Here is an 18,063-nt window from a genome sequence, read left to right on the forward strand (position 1 = left end):
ATTGCAAAAGAGTATTTATTTATTCTGGACTGAAATACAAGGCTGACATACAGTAACATAGTGTTCAAATGTGAAGAGGTGTAGTTCTGTATTGCTAGAGTTTAGCAAACAAGGATAAATTCACGTGTAGAAAACTTGCATTGAACATAACAGTAATCTGTATATTTTTTTCAAAATAAAGAAAAGGGTGGGGGGACATTTTCATTAAAATAGAACAGGGTTCTAAAACCTTTTAGGTCCAGAGGAGCTTATCATTACCAATCAAACATAACCGCCATGTGTATTGTGAATTTTAGTAACATCACCTTAATTTTTCATGACCCTTTTTTTTTTTTTTTTTTTTAAAGTAACTGAACCCAATTCAAATGAACTACTGACACTTAACAACATGGCTGCAAAGAGACAGTTTAGAAGTGTACCTCCTCTAATGACCAGTTGAGAACCACTGCAATACAGCACCGAAATAATTCACACAAAATGTGCATAAAGTCAAGCACAGTAAAGCTATGAATGAAAAAAAAAAAGATCATAATAAATATAAAGGTTACTTGCGTCTCTTCAAACTCTTAATATGTGTAATTTCCATTAATACTTCAAACATCCACATGGTGACACCACAGCAGAAGAAAATGGGACAGGAAGATTCCTCAAAGCATGCGTGGAAGGATGAGGTAAATATAATTATGGTGACTGTCCATGTGAATTTAATTCATACGAAGCAACACTTGATTAGTAGCCTCAGTAAATGACTTGATGATAGTCCGGCTTTGAAGTTCAAAAGTGGGCAGTCCACCATTGAGTGCTGATTGCACCAATGTTTAAAAAAAAAAAAAAAAAAAAAGCTACATGTATGTAACTTGTGCCGACGAGTATACTCAGTTGACAGGTTTTGCATGCACACCGTTGTGAGACGGTGAGAAAAAAAAAAAAAGAGAAGCTGCTGGGGCAAATTTAACGACAAAAGAAAGGCAGCACGGCAGGAGTGAAGGATTCTGGGACGGGATGATGTAAAAAAAAAGGAAATGAGGATGTGAAATAAAGAAAAGCGAAATGAAAGCTTGAAGGCAGTAAATAGGAATGTTAACCAGATTGAAAGAACAAGGGAAGAAAATGAGTATAAATAGGATAGATAGGAGATTGGAAGGACAATAGAAAGTTAGGTATAAAGAATGCAAAGAAAGGAAGCAAGGAAATTATGGAAAGGGAGGAAGAAAACAAGGAAAACAAAACGGATGAAAAATTAAACAAGAAATGAAAAGGTAGAACACAAGAAAGGAAAAAGGGAGCCCGAAAGGAAGAATGGAAAGGAGGAAGGAGAATGGATAGAACAACTCAATGAAGGAAAGGATTGAAGGAAGAACGCTAGGAATGAAAAAAAGGATGTAAGAATAAAAAAGCTGCATGAAGGAACGGAGGGAAGATTTAAGGATGTAAGGACGATAGGACAGAAGGAATCAAGAAATGAAGGTTGGAAAGAACCATCAGATGTAAGTATGAACAGAACAATTGATGCAAGGAAGACTGGCAGGAAGGATAACATGAAGAATAGAAGCAAGAAAGGCCAGAGGAATCAAGGAAGGAAGATGGAAGAAAATAACTTGAACAAGAAAAATGGCAGGGAAGGAAGAAAGTGTGAGGAAAATGGATCAGATGAACAAATGGAAAGGCTAAAAGGATGGATAATAAAATAAGGAAGTGGTGAAAGATGACATGTCCCTATGATATGATCCTCTTTGAAGGTTACATCGGATGGGTGGCCTTAGCAAAAATATCTAGGCCACCATTCATGCCACGCTAAATCCAAAAAAGCACGTCTCAACACGCCGAGATGGGTAAACCCGGTCCACGGGTTTTGTATGCCTCGCTATTCTGCCATTGTGGGAAAGCGTAGCCGCCTGAGGCAATTCGGCCCCTAGATTTGTTCACGCTACGGGAATTCTCGTCAGGCGGGAATCGTCACTTGACGTGTGCCGGGACGGATAACAACCCTAGATGAACCAAGTAAGGATGGAGAGCTGGGGAACAATGGGAGAAACTGCCTTCGAGGGACCGCAATTACAAAGTAGGCCAAAAGCAGAATGTAAATGTCTTCCTTCTGTGCTATATTTAGCAGAGGTGGGAGTAAGTCACATACAGTATCTCACAAAAAATGAGTTTTCTTTGTGGGATAACACTGAAGAAATAACACTTGACATTTTAACTTAAGGGTGTGCTCACTTTTGTTGCCAGCGGTTTAGAAAAAAACATGATTATACAATACATTTTCAGCTATTGAAGCGTTACACTGCCCACTTCATATCCAAGCAGTGTTATTTCTTTAATGTTATTTCTCAAAACAGATATTTATAAAAATGCTTTTGAGAGCTACTGTATGTGCACATCAGGTAAGGCTTGACCTTCAAGTTACCATGGCAAAAATTAAGCAAGTCCATATGAGTCACAGCAAAATTTCAAGACAGCTGAGTCAAGTCATTAGTCAGTTCCTGAATTTTACTGATTCGGCTAATACAAATAAACGATCAGAAAATTCACCTTCAACTATGGATTATATTCCTTCTTTTCACATGATTGTTTTCCCGTTTTTTGGGAGTGTGATTTTCACATTAAAGTATACTCATGGATTTTCAGGTTTACGCACACGATATGTAATATAATTTTTCTTAAAAAAAGGCTCCGCCTTAAAACTGAACATTCAAATGCAAACATATTTGTCAAGTAGTCTAAGTCAAGTAAGTTTCAAATCGCAAGTCCTAAAATTAGCGATGTGACAGCCCCCCACCTCTGCTGTTTAAAACAGGGAGGAAATAATATATTCTTAAGATAGATCCTCAATAAGTTAACACACACACACACACAAGAGTGGACAGAGTGAAGACACACAACAGTAGAAGACAGAAAAAAATAGTGTCATAACAAAATAAGGCATTTTCCAATAGAGGGAGAAAAGGTGTGTAGTGTCAACAAGGTTTTTCATGCCGCCTGAGCCAAAACATCATGAGGATATCTCAGCCAGGCGTTGCAGGAGAGTGGAGAAGCCTGCGGCGTGCTGAGAGAGCTCGGCAACACGGTCCACCATCTCCTGGGAGGCAGACACCGACGGGTAGTTTTGTGCGGCGCCCTTTGTCGCCACGACGACCGCCTTCAAGGCTTGACAGAGGCGACCCCCCGAGGTTGTGATCTGGAAAAGGATAAGAGTGCACGTAAAAAAAACAAACAAAAAACACTCACACATGGCATATATTTTTTTAATGAAAGAGGACATTCTTTATAATTTGATTATAGAAAGTTGAAGGAAAAAGAAAGGCTGTAAGGAAAGCAAGGAAGAAAAAAAAAAGTAGAGGCAGGCAGGAAGGCAGCATTGTGTGTAGCAGGGAAAGACAAATCCCAAAAACCAAGACATGGAAAAACTGAAGGATGAAAGAAGAAAGTATGAAGAAAGCAATCAAACGGAATAGTACGAAATGACGAAAGGAACAACGTGAAGAAGGCGAGACTGAAAGAAACTTAGGGATCACAGTCACCTTGGCCCTGAGGTCGGCGGAGGTGAGGAGTCGGGAGAGCGTGTCCCCGATGAAGACCAGCTTGTGCGCCGTCACGATGAGGCTCTTGCCGCGCGCCACGAAGATGCGCGGCGGCTGGTTGCCTTGCACGCTGGCGAAGAGCACGTCGATGGCGTCGGCCAGGCACGACAGGTGAGCCAGGCTCTGCGACGAGTAGAAGGACAGCAGCTCCGAATCCTCCAGGGAGAGGGACACCGGCAGGGGAGGGGACGGCGTCAGCTGAAGACAACGGAAATGGATTTGCGATAGTTCAATTCCTTTCTCTCAAGAAACTCCAAATATATTCAAATGACATCCAAGCACAATTTGATACAGTACGGCCAGTTGAACGTGTGTTTGAAAGCCTCCTTGTCTTTGGCTTGTTGTCCTGCGGAGTCCCGTCCTATGTAAGGCCAGATTGTTAGCAAAGACAAGCGAGCTCTTGTTGGCTCCCAGGCGAGGACTTGAGCGAGCGGGCTAGAAATGCAGACGTCGGTCTTCCAAGCGGAGACTGGATAATAAAACCCCACTTACTAATCGGGCCCCAAGAGTCCCTTATATTGACATCGTCCATTGTGATTTCCCTAAGAAAAAAATGTTTTGACGGGGTAATAAGTAAACTTAGCAGGATGGGAGCCAATGAGTTGGATTCCAGACGAAGGTTATTACAATTAACGAAGAATATTGAAATCTTGAAAACTAAACTTGCATGAAATTTTCTTAAATGGAATATAGTGATACATATAAATACATTAAATGCTTGCAAGAAAACAAACTAAAATGACATCTCGAAAACTAAAAATAATGATGAAAATGCCCATCTTTATCTTTGTCAATTAATGGTACAAGAAAGGCCTTATTAATTTAGCTTATTTATTGAAAATGACTTGCTTTCTTTCAAGATGCAATACTAAAGTTTGAACAAAGACATTTGCTATTTTTGGGGTCACCAGAAGAATGGTGATATTGGAGATGGAAAATTTTGGCCAACGCCTGCAATTAAAAAAAAAAAAAAAAAAAAGATGATTTGGGCCAGTGAAGAAAAACATTTTCACTTTTATCTCTGAATTCTCTCTTTAAGTCAGAATTCTCACTGATAAATATCATAGAAAAGTTATATATACTCCTACACACTTGTTTTTTCTTCGCAGAGCCTAATCCTCCATATTTTCTTTTAATTTTATCACGCTTAATAGAAGTTTAAGTTTAGTGTTATTTTTTTCTAGAAGGCTGGTATTGGGTGGAATCCTGAAATTTCCAGGGTTAGTTTCAAAGTTGCTTTAAAAATGAATTAAAATAAACTGATTTAAAGCAAAACAAATAATGAAATAGAAATGAACTATCATGAAAAATCCCAAACCGCAAAACCTGTTCCTCAGTCGCACGGCACATCGGTAAACAGACTCAACCAATGACTCATCTGCCAGTGTTTCCAGACCACTGGGCCGTGAGAAATCATCAGGCTGATGCAATCGTACTCACAGGGTCCAAAACGGATTACTTATTCAGTACAAATAATTAATCTAAGCCAGCGACATACAAATGCTCTTTAACAAGATGGCTTTGGAGGCAACTTACTCTGGGCTCCGAACTGATCGTTTGTCCGTTCTGAGCCAGGGGAAGCTCCGGTTTTCCCTACATGGAGATAGAGAACAGGGGACACCCGGTTTACAGGGTGACGTGAGGAACCATTTCAAAAATGAACAGTGGGTACCGTGTACAAAATAACTGACCTGCAGCTTTACATATCCAACACTGTCCCCATTTGTGACCGGGGCCGGGACGGGAGTCAGGCCAATCCCGGCGTATTCGTTGCTGGGATCTTCGTCTCCGTTGCTGTGGCCGACCGTGAGCGTCACCGTGGCCAAAGTTGGGGCCAAGGGGAAGGCCGGCTGAGGAGTCGGGGGCAGAGGCCTTTCCTGAATCCAGCTACTCTTACGGGAGCCCATTCCGCCTCCGTTTGACTTCCCGTCCGACACCGGGAGAGCTGGCAGCGGCCTGCGAGACAAAGACTCCTGGGAGGGCAGTCTGGGGCGACTCTGAGCCTGCAGGAGGAGGGCGCTTTCCTCCAGGGAGCGCTGGACCAGAGAAAGGAGTCCTTCCGACGGAGGAGCATTGCCGATGGCCGATAACGCGGGCAGGAGATCCGAGAGGCGGGCCCAAGCCTGTTGAAGGGGCGGCGGAGGGTCCCCGCAGTGGCTGGCCTTCCACGTGGACAGGATTTCGGCTAGCGAGGTGGCCAGATCCCGAGACGACAGAGCGGCGGGCGAGCAGGAAGTGGCGCTCAGCACGGCGTGGACGAGGCTGGAGAGCGAGGCCCTCCACTGGACATCGCCGGAGCCGTTGCTGGACACGGAGAGACGGCGAGTGGAGGAGGAGGAAGACGAGGACGAGTGGGGGAGGACTTCGGGGTTCAGGGCGGGCATATCGTAGACCCCGCAGTCTGGGGAATCCCGCGGCTGTTCTCCTGCGCTCGCTCGCTTTTCGGAGCCTGAGACGCAATAAGTCTGACCGTTCTGATTCGCGTCCTCCCCGGAAAGGCTGGCGGCGGACTCGCCAGGGCCCAGAGGCACACCGGGGAGAGTGGGCACACTGTAGACGTCGTCCGCCTCGGCTGGCACGGCGGCGCTCTGTTGGACTTCTGATGTGGAGCAGTTAAGCGTTATGGTGGGGACGTCATACACCTGCAAATGGAAATGAGGGATTCATTATCAGTCATTTTCTATGTCGCTTGTTCTCATTAGAGGTCAGAATAAAATGGAAAGATGCAGGGTATGGAAAGAAGTTTGTTGTCGCTGTCAGACCAAAACCTTGTATGTCCAATCTAACATTTAGGTCATTTTGAACTAATTTAATCCAATTGATGGCTATAATGAGCCATCCTATAGATATAGGCAAACATTTATTTCACTGAACTAGCAGTGCGTGAGTTAACTAATTAAAAGTGTTGAAAATACCTTGAGAACAAATCCATTAACTATTTCTAGGTTAAACTGTCTGAAACTTGATGATGCCAAGATTTGAAGTCAGAATGTTTTTTTTTTTTTTTTAAGAAAACAACCAGTTGTCTAATTAGTCAATTGTCAATTTGTTGTTTTAATAAGTTGAAAACTGCTATTAAAAAGAATATATTTTACGAATAATATGTATGAATAAAGCAGCAAAATCAACCTGAGGTGGTAACCATCTTGCCACTTGCTGTTGACTTAAAATGACATCACAGTTGTTCAGGTAATGACCAATCATGAATCAGATTGCCAATGTCAGTTAAACAAACGCAGAAAACAAATGAGCCTTGATTGGTTGCTACCCAAACCACTATGGTGTCATTTTCAGACGTGGCAAATAGCTGACTAATATTCTACAAATGCAATATTACAGCATGCAGTGCCTGCATATGGCTGCCTTATTAAGGTATATTATTGTAATGAAGATTTTGGGGTTGACTTCCCCCGCTTCAATACAGAAGGAAATTATCGGCCAAGAAGATAAGTGAGTGCAGATTAATTCCCACCCATTAAAACATACTTTTCAGCTGACTTTTTTTTTTTTTTTTGATTCCATTACCCCTGGCTGAAAACATTGGAAAAAGCATTTTGGAAAGATGATGTAACCACAATCCTTAGCTTTCGAGAAGTAATAAAAGCTTTTTGTCTAGCCAGAGTGCAGACTTTGCCACATGCTCAACAGTATATACCGCAACGGGAATATAAGGTATAATACAAACATAAATGATCCAGTTTTTGGTAGCTCAAGTAAAATGGCTCTTTTTCCTCTATATACACTCACACTTTTGAAATGACATCATTTTTGTCCATTTATATTTTAAGTGTAATGTAAAACGAGTTTAAAGTCATGTAATAATAGTGTGATCATAGTTTGTGGTGGTTTAGACTATCAATAAAGGCAATTATAAACATTTCTGAAGAAAATTAACTACTCAGAGTTTGGCGCTATTTGCAGCAGAGCTCTGTTACTTCCGCCACAAACAGACATGGATTACTGTATCAAGTGGACCATGAGAGTATATGATGTCGTGGACTGGCGGGACTTTTAAATGCACGTGCATGTATTCATTGAAGTAAGAACCCACATACAGATGCATCAAAGTGATTCAAACCACCAAATGAAGGCCAGGATATATTTATCTGCTTGAACATCCCTGTGTCAACACATATGCAGAAAGTGGAGCAAAAACAATCCAACAGCTGGCATGCACATTCAAGGAGAATTAAAGAGAGACCACTAGTGCTGTGGCCTTGACCCGGCCCTAACAGATGGGTGTGACCGGGAGAAAATAGCAGCAACTTGGACCGGATAGACAGGCTACCACAGCGGGGAGAAACAGGTGTGGCCTCCCCTCGGGAAAGGGGGGGGGGGGTAAGGAACTGGGGGAGGCAGGCAAGTGGTTTGACAGCATTTTGACATTCAGTCCAGTTAGGTACACATGTACTGACTTAAATTCATGGCACCAACAAAATTAAACCGCCGCTACAAGCACTATTTTTGTCCAAATGAAACTCCTCAATTCACTTAATTATAGTTCCTTGAAGGAAGATGGCACCAAAGCTGAGTTTGGTCAAAGTACAATTCATTGTTTAAGAAGTCCTTTGTGACATTTTCATTTGGTGGCTTACCGTTAGAAATTTTACACTGCTCTAGGCAAAATTCTCATGCAGCTAAACCAAATGAAATCAAGAGAGAATGCCAAGCAAAAAATGCGTTATCACCTCTGTCTCCGCAGGGACGGTGCGAGGCGTGTCATAGATGCCGTCATCGCCGTTACTAAGGACTGCTGGCACTGCACGTTGCCACCGGCCGCTGGGTGGTGTGTCGTATACCTATCAACCCCCCCAAAAAAAAGAAAAGTAAGCAGAAAATCTATATAAAATACTGCATGCCCAAGGTGGGACTGCTCGAGAGTGGTTTGGTTCCTAATTTGCCAGATTTGCCAGAAACATTTTGTGGTTGCAGTTCTTTCTGCCCCACTATTGTATGGTGTTCCACAGGGTTCAGTTTTGGGGCACCTGCTGTTTTCATTTCATATTGGCTGCCCCTGGCTTACATCTTGAGAAAGAATGGTATGTTTTTTCCAATGCTCTGCATGTCACAGTCAGATCTATGCTCCATTAGGGCAAAAAGGACACTTTCTCCTAACAATTTAAGGCCTAAAAGCATGAAACCCCATTCCACGAGGGCCAGTGTCCTGCATTCTTTTCAAGTTTCTCTTTGCAACACACCTGATTCAAATGGTCATGATTGTTATGAATCTCCTGCAGAGCTTGCTGATGAGCTCATCATTTTAATCAGGTGTGTTTTAAAAAGAGAAACTTGGAAAACAGGCAAGACATATCGTCAAGTGGAGTTTGATGATTTTAGGCCTTAAAGCCGAGGTGTCCAAACTCGGTCTGAAGGCCAGTATCCAGCATGCTTTTTACAGGTTACATTCAGCGACATATGATTCAAAAGACCAGATCATTATCAGGCTTCTGGGTCTATGTCACTGCCTTCATTTTTGTATGTCTGGGTTTTACCTCATGCACTTTGTATGCAGTCATGGTTGTTTTTGAAGTGCTCTATAAATAGTGACTGAAGGTACAGAGTTCAACAGCAAGGTTGTTGTGTTGAAAGTCAAAGGATACAAAGCATTAAATACACAAACCTGGTCATCCACGGGATCTGCATAATCTTGATTTTCTACTTTGCTGTTGCTGGCGCTTTTCTCCAGGTCCTGACTCGTCAGTCTGTTTATCTCCTGCGCCTGAGATCCAGGGTTGGCAGTCACAGCGCAATCACTTGATAAAGGTGTGGACTGCTGACCATCTTTCCGCGTGACTCCCCTTACCGGGGGAGCTGGCGGCGGGGGCTTTCGGGCAAAATTTGGTGATCCGGGAACTCTGGGGTGACCGGCTCGAACCAGCAAAGGGGAGCCTCGGTGGCAGGCAAGACCTGCTTTACCTCTGGCTACAGCAGGGTTGGGCGATGGGCCCTTGAGGAGGGGCCTGGGAGGCGCTTGGGCAGGAGATGACGAAGTTCTTTGAAGGCTTACCGTCATAGAAGAGGGTGTTTGATAGACCCCGGGAATGTCCTGACCCACTTTAGTCTGAGTTCCGCTGACTGTCGAGGGGCCGTTAGGGCAGGGAGCTAGAACTCCTCCCGTTGGGGTTTGGTAAACATCCTCACCGGCAAGTGGTGTTCCTTTTGGCACCAAGTAACAGTCGTCAGAAGGTCCTGTGGTTAGTGTTTCCCGAGGGACGAGATATGTGGTGTCCTCAGAATCATCGCCCACTCTTGCGACTCCGCTTGGGGAGAGATAGACGGACTCTGGGGCCACTTGAGCTCCTGGCTGCCGGGCATGCTGAGTTGGCAGCGGGCTCACCGGACTTTGATAAAGAGCTCCGGTCGCATCCGTCCCCCGTCCTCTGAGGGAAGGAGAGCGCGGTCGACCTCCCACTCCTATATCCCAATCGGGCCTGGGTCGGGAACCAGAACTGGAGTGCGAGCGTGGACGACCTCCGTCCGCCTTGCGAAGCTCGCCCGGTCTTGAGGCCGCGCCGGCCCCTCGGCTTTCACCCGCAGCCGATGGAGAGCGGTACACGGCGTCCGTGTCGTCCACGCTGCCGCGGGCCATCGGCGGACCGGGTGACAAGTAGACAGAGTCCTGGCTGGGGGCAGGGGCGGTCTGCAAGAGGCGCAAACGATTGGCCGGGGCGATGCCTTGTCGGCCATGCAAGGAGCAGAGCCACCAGCCGGGCCCACCGCTTTGCTCCTGCTCCAAAACCATCAGGATGTCCCCCTTCCTGAACGCCAGTTCCTCTGGACTCTCTGCTGTGTTGTCAAAGAGCGCTTTTGCCAACACCGTCTAATGAGGAAGGGACGCTTATTAAAATTTGACCCAAAAACAACAGGTTTTTAATAGTCTTATTTCTAGCAGCCAAGACAAACTGACATTTGTACATCTCGAACAACTAGTACATTGATGGCAATGCTAAACAGCTCGGTTGTTTCGGGGTTTGAATACAGGACAAGAGGGACGATGTCGTCCGTGACTTGAGAGGGATAATAGACTCAAGTTCCATCCATCCATTTTCTATAGAGCACATCCTCATTTGAGTCGCAAGTGAGCTGGAGACAATCTCAGGGCATATTTAAACAATTACTCACACTCTGACTAGACAGTTTGAGTCATGAACTCATTCATTGCCATTGACAGATATATAAATCAAAAATCAATTTTAACTAGGTTGATAGTGAATTCGTTAACAGACCTAAAATGTAGGATTTAACGATCTGGAGAAACCTATGCAAGCGCATGAAAAACAGGAGAGTCTAGATTCGAATTTCAAACCTTAAGAAGAGTACAGCAGGCCTTTTTATTTATCTATCATTCTGCCTGGAATAAAGTTAACATTTTAAAACATTCAGTGATCACGAAGGGCCAAATAAGGATCAATGGTCAAATGGACAGAGCGGCTTAATGGTAATGAGCGGGATGAGAGCAGTAAAGGGGGGATGGGGGATGAGAGGCACATCTGTCCCTTGCTGTTTAGGCTTAATTGCCAACCCAATAGCCCCCCCTTTCATTTTTAAAGCCAAACCCCCTGGGGATCAGTGCCATGTGGGACCCCACAGCCAAAATATTTGGTCCACAAAAACAGCCTTGCAGCAACTGAATGGAAAGACGTTTCGATACTTACAGAAACAGACATGGCTGTTGAGTTGCGAGGATTAATGGTTCTCTGAGAACGTCGAACTTGAGTGTTCCGGTCGGTCAACAAAGTCCATTCAGTTCACATCGTCTCCGCCGTGTGAATCACAAACGCTGAGCCTGTGAGTCATTCGGAACCGTGACCTAAAGCAGACATTTGTCGAAATTATACTGACACGAGAGCTACTAGGCACCACCTGTCCCGTCATTCCACGCCCCAGTAACGTTAGAAGCTAACTACAGCTTAGCATCCGGTCCTGCGTTCAAATGATACCGGAATTCGTCGTTTGCCCCGCTGCGAAAATATTAAATGTGGTCTCCATTGGGGTGTAATTCACTACCGCGGCCTAGGTCGCAAACATTAGCGGTACTAAAACGCTGGTTCTGTTCAGCAATTTTCACACAAAGGAGGTCAAATCCATCCGAGGTCGACTAGCGGTGGCGTGAAAATAAAAAGCAAAGATTCACATTACCCTTCTACTGGCTCGAATTCGCCGGTAAACTTCACATCGGGGTTCGGTGCGAGATGAGGTGAAAGCTCTTATGCATAAAAAGCAGTGGCCATTGGCGTTCAATCATTTTCGGCCTATGACAACAAAATGATATCTCCGCCCTCTACGGCTACGTCATTTTTCGATTTACAAATAAGCAGGAGCTGTAACGCCCGTTCCGAAATGCAATCCAGTTACTTGTGAGATCGCGTAACTTCGGACACCGACTCGCTCTCTGATTGGCTCCTTTCCGCAAGTTGCGTTTATGAGCTCAATAAAATAGTTGTAAATTAGAACACACCGAACTGTAAATATATTTCGACACAATTTTAAAAATTTAGAACAGGCAACATGAACTTTAAAAGGGTGTAAATACGAAAACAAACTGAACCGATAGCTACAAAATAAGATTTTATTTTGGAGGTTATTTTCTCACCCGGAAGACCAACTGCAGTTCCAGTGCACGGAGTGCGAGCAGTCTAAAGGTCTTTCCATGTTTTTGGTTTTGTTTTTACTTTTAGTATCAGTGAATGTTTTATTATTATTTTGCATTAATGACAATTGATCTCGTTTGTGTCTAACTGTGACAATATAACGCAACGGTTAACTAGTTCGTTGAACTGATTTGGGCCACTTTAGACTACATTATTACCGATACAATTATAAATGATGGGTTAAACCAAATCAGAAACTGATGATTTGTGCCATGAAATTGTATGACTTTATTCCCAACGGACTATTAAATTTCCCCCATTCAGATTTCAGCCTCTGTATTGCTGTCAAGTTTCTTTTTTTTAGCGACAAGAAGCCCACAATTATTTCCGCATTTTACGTCCTATGATTGGTTACGCAGAATAAAACATACGTTTTTAGAGTTGTTTCATTTAAACAAAAATAGTAATTTGGTACTCGTCATGAAACTATACTGTTGTGATGCAAAATGAGATTGGATTAAAAAAATAGTGCTTTGGCTCCATTTTGTGTCTTCTATAGGCAATTCTAAACCTTTTTACGCATTTTCATCCCTCTGAATTAATGTCTGTTCCCTATTTGTGACCACAGGTGATGTTGAGCCTTGCTTTCAGGTGTCTTCGGACCACTCCTGTCTCAGGGCAAAGAAACATGTCTCAAAGCAGCCTTGCCGGAAAAGTGGCCATCGTCACGGCCTCGACAGCAGGGTGAGAATCTTGTTTTGCCTTTAAAAAGCAAACACCTCCAGCATCCTAACCCTTTTCCTCCACCTCCAGCATCGGCTTGGCCATAGCCCAGGCCCTGGGCAAAAGAGGGGCCCACGTGGTGGTGAGCAGTAGGAGGCAGGCCGGCGTGGATAAGGCCGTGGCCCTGCTGCAAAGCCAGGACATCCGGGTCACCGGCACAACTTGTAACGTCGGGAACCAAAGCGATCGAGAAAGGCTGCTACAGACGGTGGAAAAAAAGTGCAGAAATGTGAATACTTCGCAGAAGCTCTGTAAATCTTAATGTGTATTTCATGCAGACTCTGGATCAGTGTGGTGGCGTTGACATCTTGGTGTCCAATGCAGCGGTGAACCCTTTCTTTGGAAATCTCATGGACACCACAGAGGAAGTTTGGGACAAGGTTCATACCACGATTTCCCTTTTTTTCTTTTAGACAAAATGAGTCTAAATTATTTTATCATTTTCAGGTCATGTCTGTAAACGTAAAATCGGCCTTCCTCATGACCAAGATGGTCGTGCCACATATAGAAAAGAGGGGGTGAGTTACAAACCAAAAATAAAATTAAGTAGGGCCCGACTTTTATGTTTTTGAGGCGGACATTCGCCTGAGCAAAATTCCAACAACTGATCAATGGGCCAGCAAATTTAAGCATTTAACCCTTTCAGTGCCAGCCGCTTTTCAGCATTTTGACGCATTTTTTTCAAGGCCGGGAAATATTGTATTGTACGACTATGTACTGTAGATATTGATGGTACCACCTGAAAGAGTGGATTTTATTCTTTACCTAACATAAGAAAGTAAGGTTCTACCTTATTCTGCTATTTAGTAATCAATGTTTGAAAATAGGTCATTTGGACTAGAGCAGAAAACGAGCTTTTTTGTTTAAAGATGCGTTTTGTGCACAACTTTTGACACGAGTATACTTAATAACATCAGAAACATTTCAACAGACCTTTGTTTCGATAAACCATGCACAAAAACAGTCAAAATGTGTTTTGATGGCAAAATAACAGTTTGCTCATGTATGTAACTACATCACAACAATGTTCAATTGGCATAATATTAAGCGGAGCACTGGCCACGAGTGTCATCTATTCATTAAAAAAAAAATGAGTTGATAAAAATTCTTCACAACCTAAGTTACTAAGTTAACATGAAGAAAATTCTCGTCCATGGCACTGAAAGAGTTAAAGGGGTGCTAAACATATTTAACCACACTCAGCTGTAAAAAAGAAACATTTTGTCCATAATTTTCTAACCAAATTAATTTTATTTACAATTAAAATGCATCAAAACCACATTTTTGCACTAGCTATCGACTGAAAATGACCACACACTTTTTACTGCTAAAATAATCACAAAAGTTCGACCATATTGAATTACAGGAAGAACACTGGACTATTTTACGCTATTTTACCCACCAAAATATGTCTAACCTGACAACATTATTCAGTGTTTAATTTGCGCTGGCAAAAAGTTTATCGTGCCGGTGCTTCTTTTAGGGGGGGAAATATCGTGCTTGTGTCATCCCTGGCTGCTTACCAACCAATGCAGGTCAGACAATCAAAATACAAAGCGGCAATTGCAAGATTTTATTTGTAAATGTTTTTGATCGGATTTGCTATTTCTGCAGGGCTTGGGCGCATACAGCGTGAGCAAGACAGCCTTGGTGAGTTTGACTCGGGCGCTGGCCCCCGAACTCGCTCAGAGCAACATCAGGGTGAACTGCGTGGCCCCCGGCATCATCAAAACCCACTTCAGCGCCCCGGTGAGATGTCAACTTCTTACTTTGAAAGCTTTTGAGTTTGGACTTGAATTATAACACGAATAAAAAATATGTATTATTTTTCGGGCCACATTACAGAAAAAAAAGTGAATTCTTGAATGCCAAATCATGAATTAAATGGGCTGAAAAAGAGGCCACAAAGAAATGTAAGTCCCATTAAAAAATTCTTGACATTTTTACTGTTTTTTTTTTTTAGTTGTGGCAAAATGATGACATCATGGATAACTTCAAAAAGCAGATGTGCATCAAGAGGTACGGTTCACCTTCAAGTTCTGAATCAAACCCGCCATCTGAACGTTTTCCCCAATTCCGCAGAGTTGGGGAAGCGGATGAAATCGGGGGAGTGGTCGCCTTCCTGTGCTCAGAGGAAGCTTCGTATATCACGGGAGAGACCATCGCAGCGACGGGGGGGATTGGCTGTCGACTGTAATTACTTGAGCAACAAAAATCAGAACAAATTTACGCCTTCCGCATACTACCTTCCGTTTGTAATTTGAATGGCCACAGATACGAGTATTTTACCGATTATCTGATTAAAATAATGGGATGAAATTTACATTGCTCAAAACAGTCGTGCTTATAAGAAGTGCAGATACTATTGTGTCTTTGGGTTCATTATCCTCACCTTCTACTGTAATACCTGTGACTGACATTTTAGAAGGCGGGGCTTGGCCTGGTGAGTCATGTGGGTGCCAGACAATGAGTGTACAGTTGGCTGATCGTGTGTGAATATGCATATTTTTTTAAGGTTAGTTCAATAAAGAGATTGATTTAAATTGCATAAGCTACTGAGTTGATACTTGATGCACTGATCATGTGATCATCCCCCAATGGTAAAACACATTTTTATCGTCGACCGCCAAGCAGCAAGGCGCGGTTCCCCAGCTTCCAGAATTCCCGCAGGGTGGGGAAATACGTGCCGTGTTTGGTTTTGGAGTAACGTTTCATAAACAGCTGGGGGAGAAGAGAAAAGGGGATCAACAGGGGGGCGTCGACGAACATTGAAGGAGAAAGTCTTCACCTACCCTCTCCTTGAATTTCTTCGTGCCTTCATCCTCAGAATCGGCGACGTAGTCGTCGCCGGAGGGCCTCGGCGCTTCTACGTATGCACATAGATGAAACCCAATCAGAAAATTAAGGGGAAAAAAAAGTATCACATGATCAGGAGTCTAAGAAATACTTCATTAAAACACATTTGCAATTCGTGCGAAAATTGTCTGTGAAGATGAAAGAAAAACATGAAATGTGGAATGATTTTTAACAATGTGAAATGAAATTGAAAATAATGATGTTGAATGAGGTGAAATGATATTCAATGCAATCAATGTTTTTTTTTTTACCATTTCCAAAATGAACTAAAAGAGCAGAACATTTTGAATTTGTAATGGCAATGACAAGAATATTTTACTTTGTCATTAAGAAAGAAAAGTGAGAACGTTGAGAAAATGTAGAAATTGTGGCATGAAAATTGAACATTTTTTAATTTCAAATGGGAATAAGAACAGATGGTGTAATGAATGTAATGCTGTAATAAATCTAGACTTTTGGTTTGGGATTTTGTTTGGGGGGGGAGAAGGATTACATTACATTTTTACATTTTAAATGGAAATGATATGAATGTTAAATGTGCTATTGCAGGGGAGTCATAACACATTTTAATCATGGGCCAAATTGTACTTTTAGTTTCAGTCAGAGGGCCATTTTGGTGGGGCTGTAGATTTTTAAGTGTGATTGTCACACATAAACTAGTTTTGAAAAAAGGTCAGTAAAAACTGCTCAAAAGGAGGATTATTAACAAAAAAAAATGCTTGTTTAAAAAAAAAAATGAAGACAACTTGCAAAGTTGGTATTTTAGTCAGAAACCTTTAATAATTAATAATTAACACTTTGTGGAGCACATAAAATGTGGCGGCCCAGATTTGGCCCCCGGGCCTTGAGTTTGACACCTGTGTGCTATTCAAATGAATGATACACAACCTTTGGGAATGAATGTTGAATTTCAAAGTAAAAAATATTGAATGGTGAACATAAAATGTTTTTAATGGGGGAAAAAAACTAGTCCCCGTGACTTCTTTTTTTTTTTTTGGTAATATGTTTGAGTGAAAAAGAGGACTAAGTAGTATAAGTGGTAGGAATCAAAGTGAGGGATTAAAAAAAAAAAAAAAAAAAAACCTTGAATACAAATGACCTATTTCTGTTTAAAAAACATTTATAGGACTTTCTACCTGCACTGCTCCACTGGGAGGATGACAAGCCACTTTCACCGACTTCTGTGGGATGATTCCTGTTGAGATGGAAAAAAAAAAAGGTTCATACAGTAAATGTCATCAAATTCTATTTTATAAAACTGCAGTTGCCAATTTTTTATTATAACTATTTTTAAAATTATATCACTAATATAATTATTATATAATTATATATCTCACTTTGAATAACTGCTGATAAAACATGGAAAGAGGACAGTCAAAAGAATTCAGCATTCATTTATTTAAATTACAGTACTTGTGAGGGTAAAAACCAAGCTCTGTTGCAAAAATAAACGACGCCCCATAAAGTAGGCATGGACAAATTCCGCTTTACGAAGCACTGGCTATTTTTGACGCCTTTAGATGGCACTCCTTTACACCGCTAGCCACTATTTAAACCAAGAGCACCAACTTCATGAGCCCCCCCCCCCCGATATATATATATATATATATATATATATATATATATATATATATATATATATATATGTGTGTGTGTGTGTGTGTGTATAGGTTTTTTATAAAAGAATATGCACAGTAAGGCCTTTTGAAAACATTATTTATAGTAGTAAGGCTTTGGGTGGTGGTGACAATTCATGTACATGCAAGCTTAAAACGAAACAAAACAAAAAACACACACACAGTCAGGCTTACCAAAGTGCACTACTACTTTGGAATCACTTTGCAAGTAGCTTGCTTTATCTTTTATCTATATTTAGGCACAGTGTTAATGTTCAAACTGTGCATAATTTATGTTAAAGTGCCTTGCAATATTTTTTCATAAACACATAAGATCTACTATATTTTGCTGTGGGACATTCTAAGTGTGGTACTTGGAGTTGTCAGTACTTTATTGTTCCCATGGTGGTGTTTGCGAACAACGGGTTTAAACCATAAACACACAGATGGAAAAATACTATCATTATTTCACCTTGTTCACGTTACGTGAAGCCTATTTACATTACCCTAACAATACACATCTTACATAATAGATTTTTCAAGTAGATGCGCTGAAGACTCTTCACACCAACCCAGGTTAAACCTGCATGGCATCCAAAGCGTGTCTCAGTCAAAACGCATCACCTGAATGGGATC

General features: G+C 42.2%; 3 protein-coding genes across 9 annotated transcripts in view; 1 reads left to right on the plus strand and 2 right to left on the minus strand.

Moving 5' to 3' along the window:
* On the minus strand, positions 1-11,844 carry efs (embryonal Fyn-associated substrate). Of its 3 annotated transcripts, none has more exons than XM_088421346.1 (8): positions 11,721-11,844; positions 11,237-11,391; positions 9,202-10,401; positions 8,270-8,380; positions 5,273-6,223; positions 5,118-5,174; positions 3,522-3,779; positions 1-3,178 (listed from the first exon to the last, which is right to left on the minus strand). In XM_088421346.1, the coding sequence occupies exons 2-8, from the start codon at positions 11,246-11,248 to the stop codon at positions 2,993-2,995; spliced, it is 2,775 nt and encodes a 924-aa protein (XP_088277472.1). In that variant the 5' UTR covers positions 11,249-11,391; positions 11,721-11,844; the 3' UTR covers positions 1-2,992. The 3 variants fall into 3 exon arrangements, with proteins under 3 accessions (XP_088277472.1, XP_088277489.1, XP_088277480.1); XM_088421363.1 differs by having other exon boundaries at positions 11,237-11,367; positions 11,721-11,818; XM_088421354.1 differs by lacking the exon at positions 11,721-11,844 and having other exon boundaries at positions 11,237-11,534.
* On the plus strand, positions 1,064-16,277 carry dhrs4 (dehydrogenase/reductase (SDR family) member 4). 3 transcript variants are annotated; one of them, XM_088421449.1, is made up of 10 exons: positions 1,064-2,062; positions 8,284-8,407; positions 12,801-12,916; positions 12,986-13,163; positions 13,234-13,335; positions 13,403-13,473; positions 14,439-14,490; positions 14,570-14,704; positions 14,919-14,974; positions 15,038-16,277. In XM_088421449.1, the coding sequence occupies exons 3-10, from the start codon at positions 12,804-12,806 to the stop codon at positions 15,150-15,152; spliced, it is 822 nt and encodes a 273-aa protein (XP_088277575.1). In that variant the 5' UTR covers positions 1,064-2,062; positions 8,284-8,407; positions 12,801-12,803; the 3' UTR covers positions 15,153-16,277. The 3 variants fall into 3 exon arrangements, with proteins under 3 accessions (XP_088277575.1, XP_088277584.1, XP_088277564.1); XM_088421458.1 differs by lacking the exon at positions 8,284-8,407; XM_088421438.1 differs by lacking the exons at positions 1,064-2,062; positions 8,284-8,407 and adding an exon at positions 12,149-12,223.
* tinf2 (TERF1 (TRF1)-interacting nuclear factor 2) overlaps positions 14,193-18,063 on the minus strand; it is an 8,620-nt gene continuing 4,749 nt past the window's right edge. For 2 of the 3 annotated variants that reach the window (XM_088421398.1, XM_088421390.1), the window contains exons 8-10: positions 16,948-17,006; positions 15,748-15,821; positions 14,193-15,676 (exon numbers count right to left, since the gene is read on the minus strand). In XM_088421398.1, the coding sequence (XP_088277524.1) occupies positions 15,569-15,676; positions 15,748-15,821; positions 16,948-17,006 (241 nt within the window). In that variant the 3' untranslated portion in view covers positions 14,193-15,568. Of the gene's footprint in view, positions 15,677-15,747; positions 15,822-16,947; positions 17,007-17,505; positions 18,011-18,063 lie in introns of those variants that run through there. The other variant, XM_088421406.1, reaches the window with a different exon arrangement.

Source organism: Hippichthys cyanospilos, chromosome 1 (assembly GCF_059441005.1).
Source record: "Hippichthys cyanospilos isolate Australia breed blue-spotted pipefish chromosome 1, RoL_Hcya_1.0, whole genome shotgun sequence".
NCBI classification, from domain to species: domain Eukaryota; kingdom Metazoa; phylum Chordata; class Actinopteri; order Syngnathiformes; family Syngnathidae; genus Hippichthys; species Hippichthys cyanospilos.

Bases quoted from the DNA above. Each gene is read 5' to 3' on its own strand.
- efs (XM_088421346.1), bottom strand. The intron at 8,381-9,201 runs GTTTGTGTATTT...GGGGGTTGATAG, and splicing joins CAGATCCCGTGGATGACCAG to GTATACGACACACCACCCAG. The intron at 3,179-3,521 runs GTGACTGTGATC...ATCCTTTTCCAG, and splicing joins CCGCCGACCTCAGGGCCAAG to ATCACAACCTCGGGGGGTCG.
- dhrs4 (XM_088421449.1), top strand. From the start codon at position 12,804: ATGTTGAGCCTTGCTTTCAGGTGTCTTCGGACCACTCCTGTCTCAGGG. The intron at 14,705-14,918 runs GTGAGATGTCAA...TTTTTTTTTTAG, and splicing joins AAACCCACTTCAGCGCCCCG to TTGTGGCAAAATGATGACAT. The intron at 14,975-15,037 runs GTACGGTTCACC...CCAATTCCGCAG, and splicing joins AAGCAGATGTGCATCAAGAG to AGTTGGGGAAGCGGATGAAA.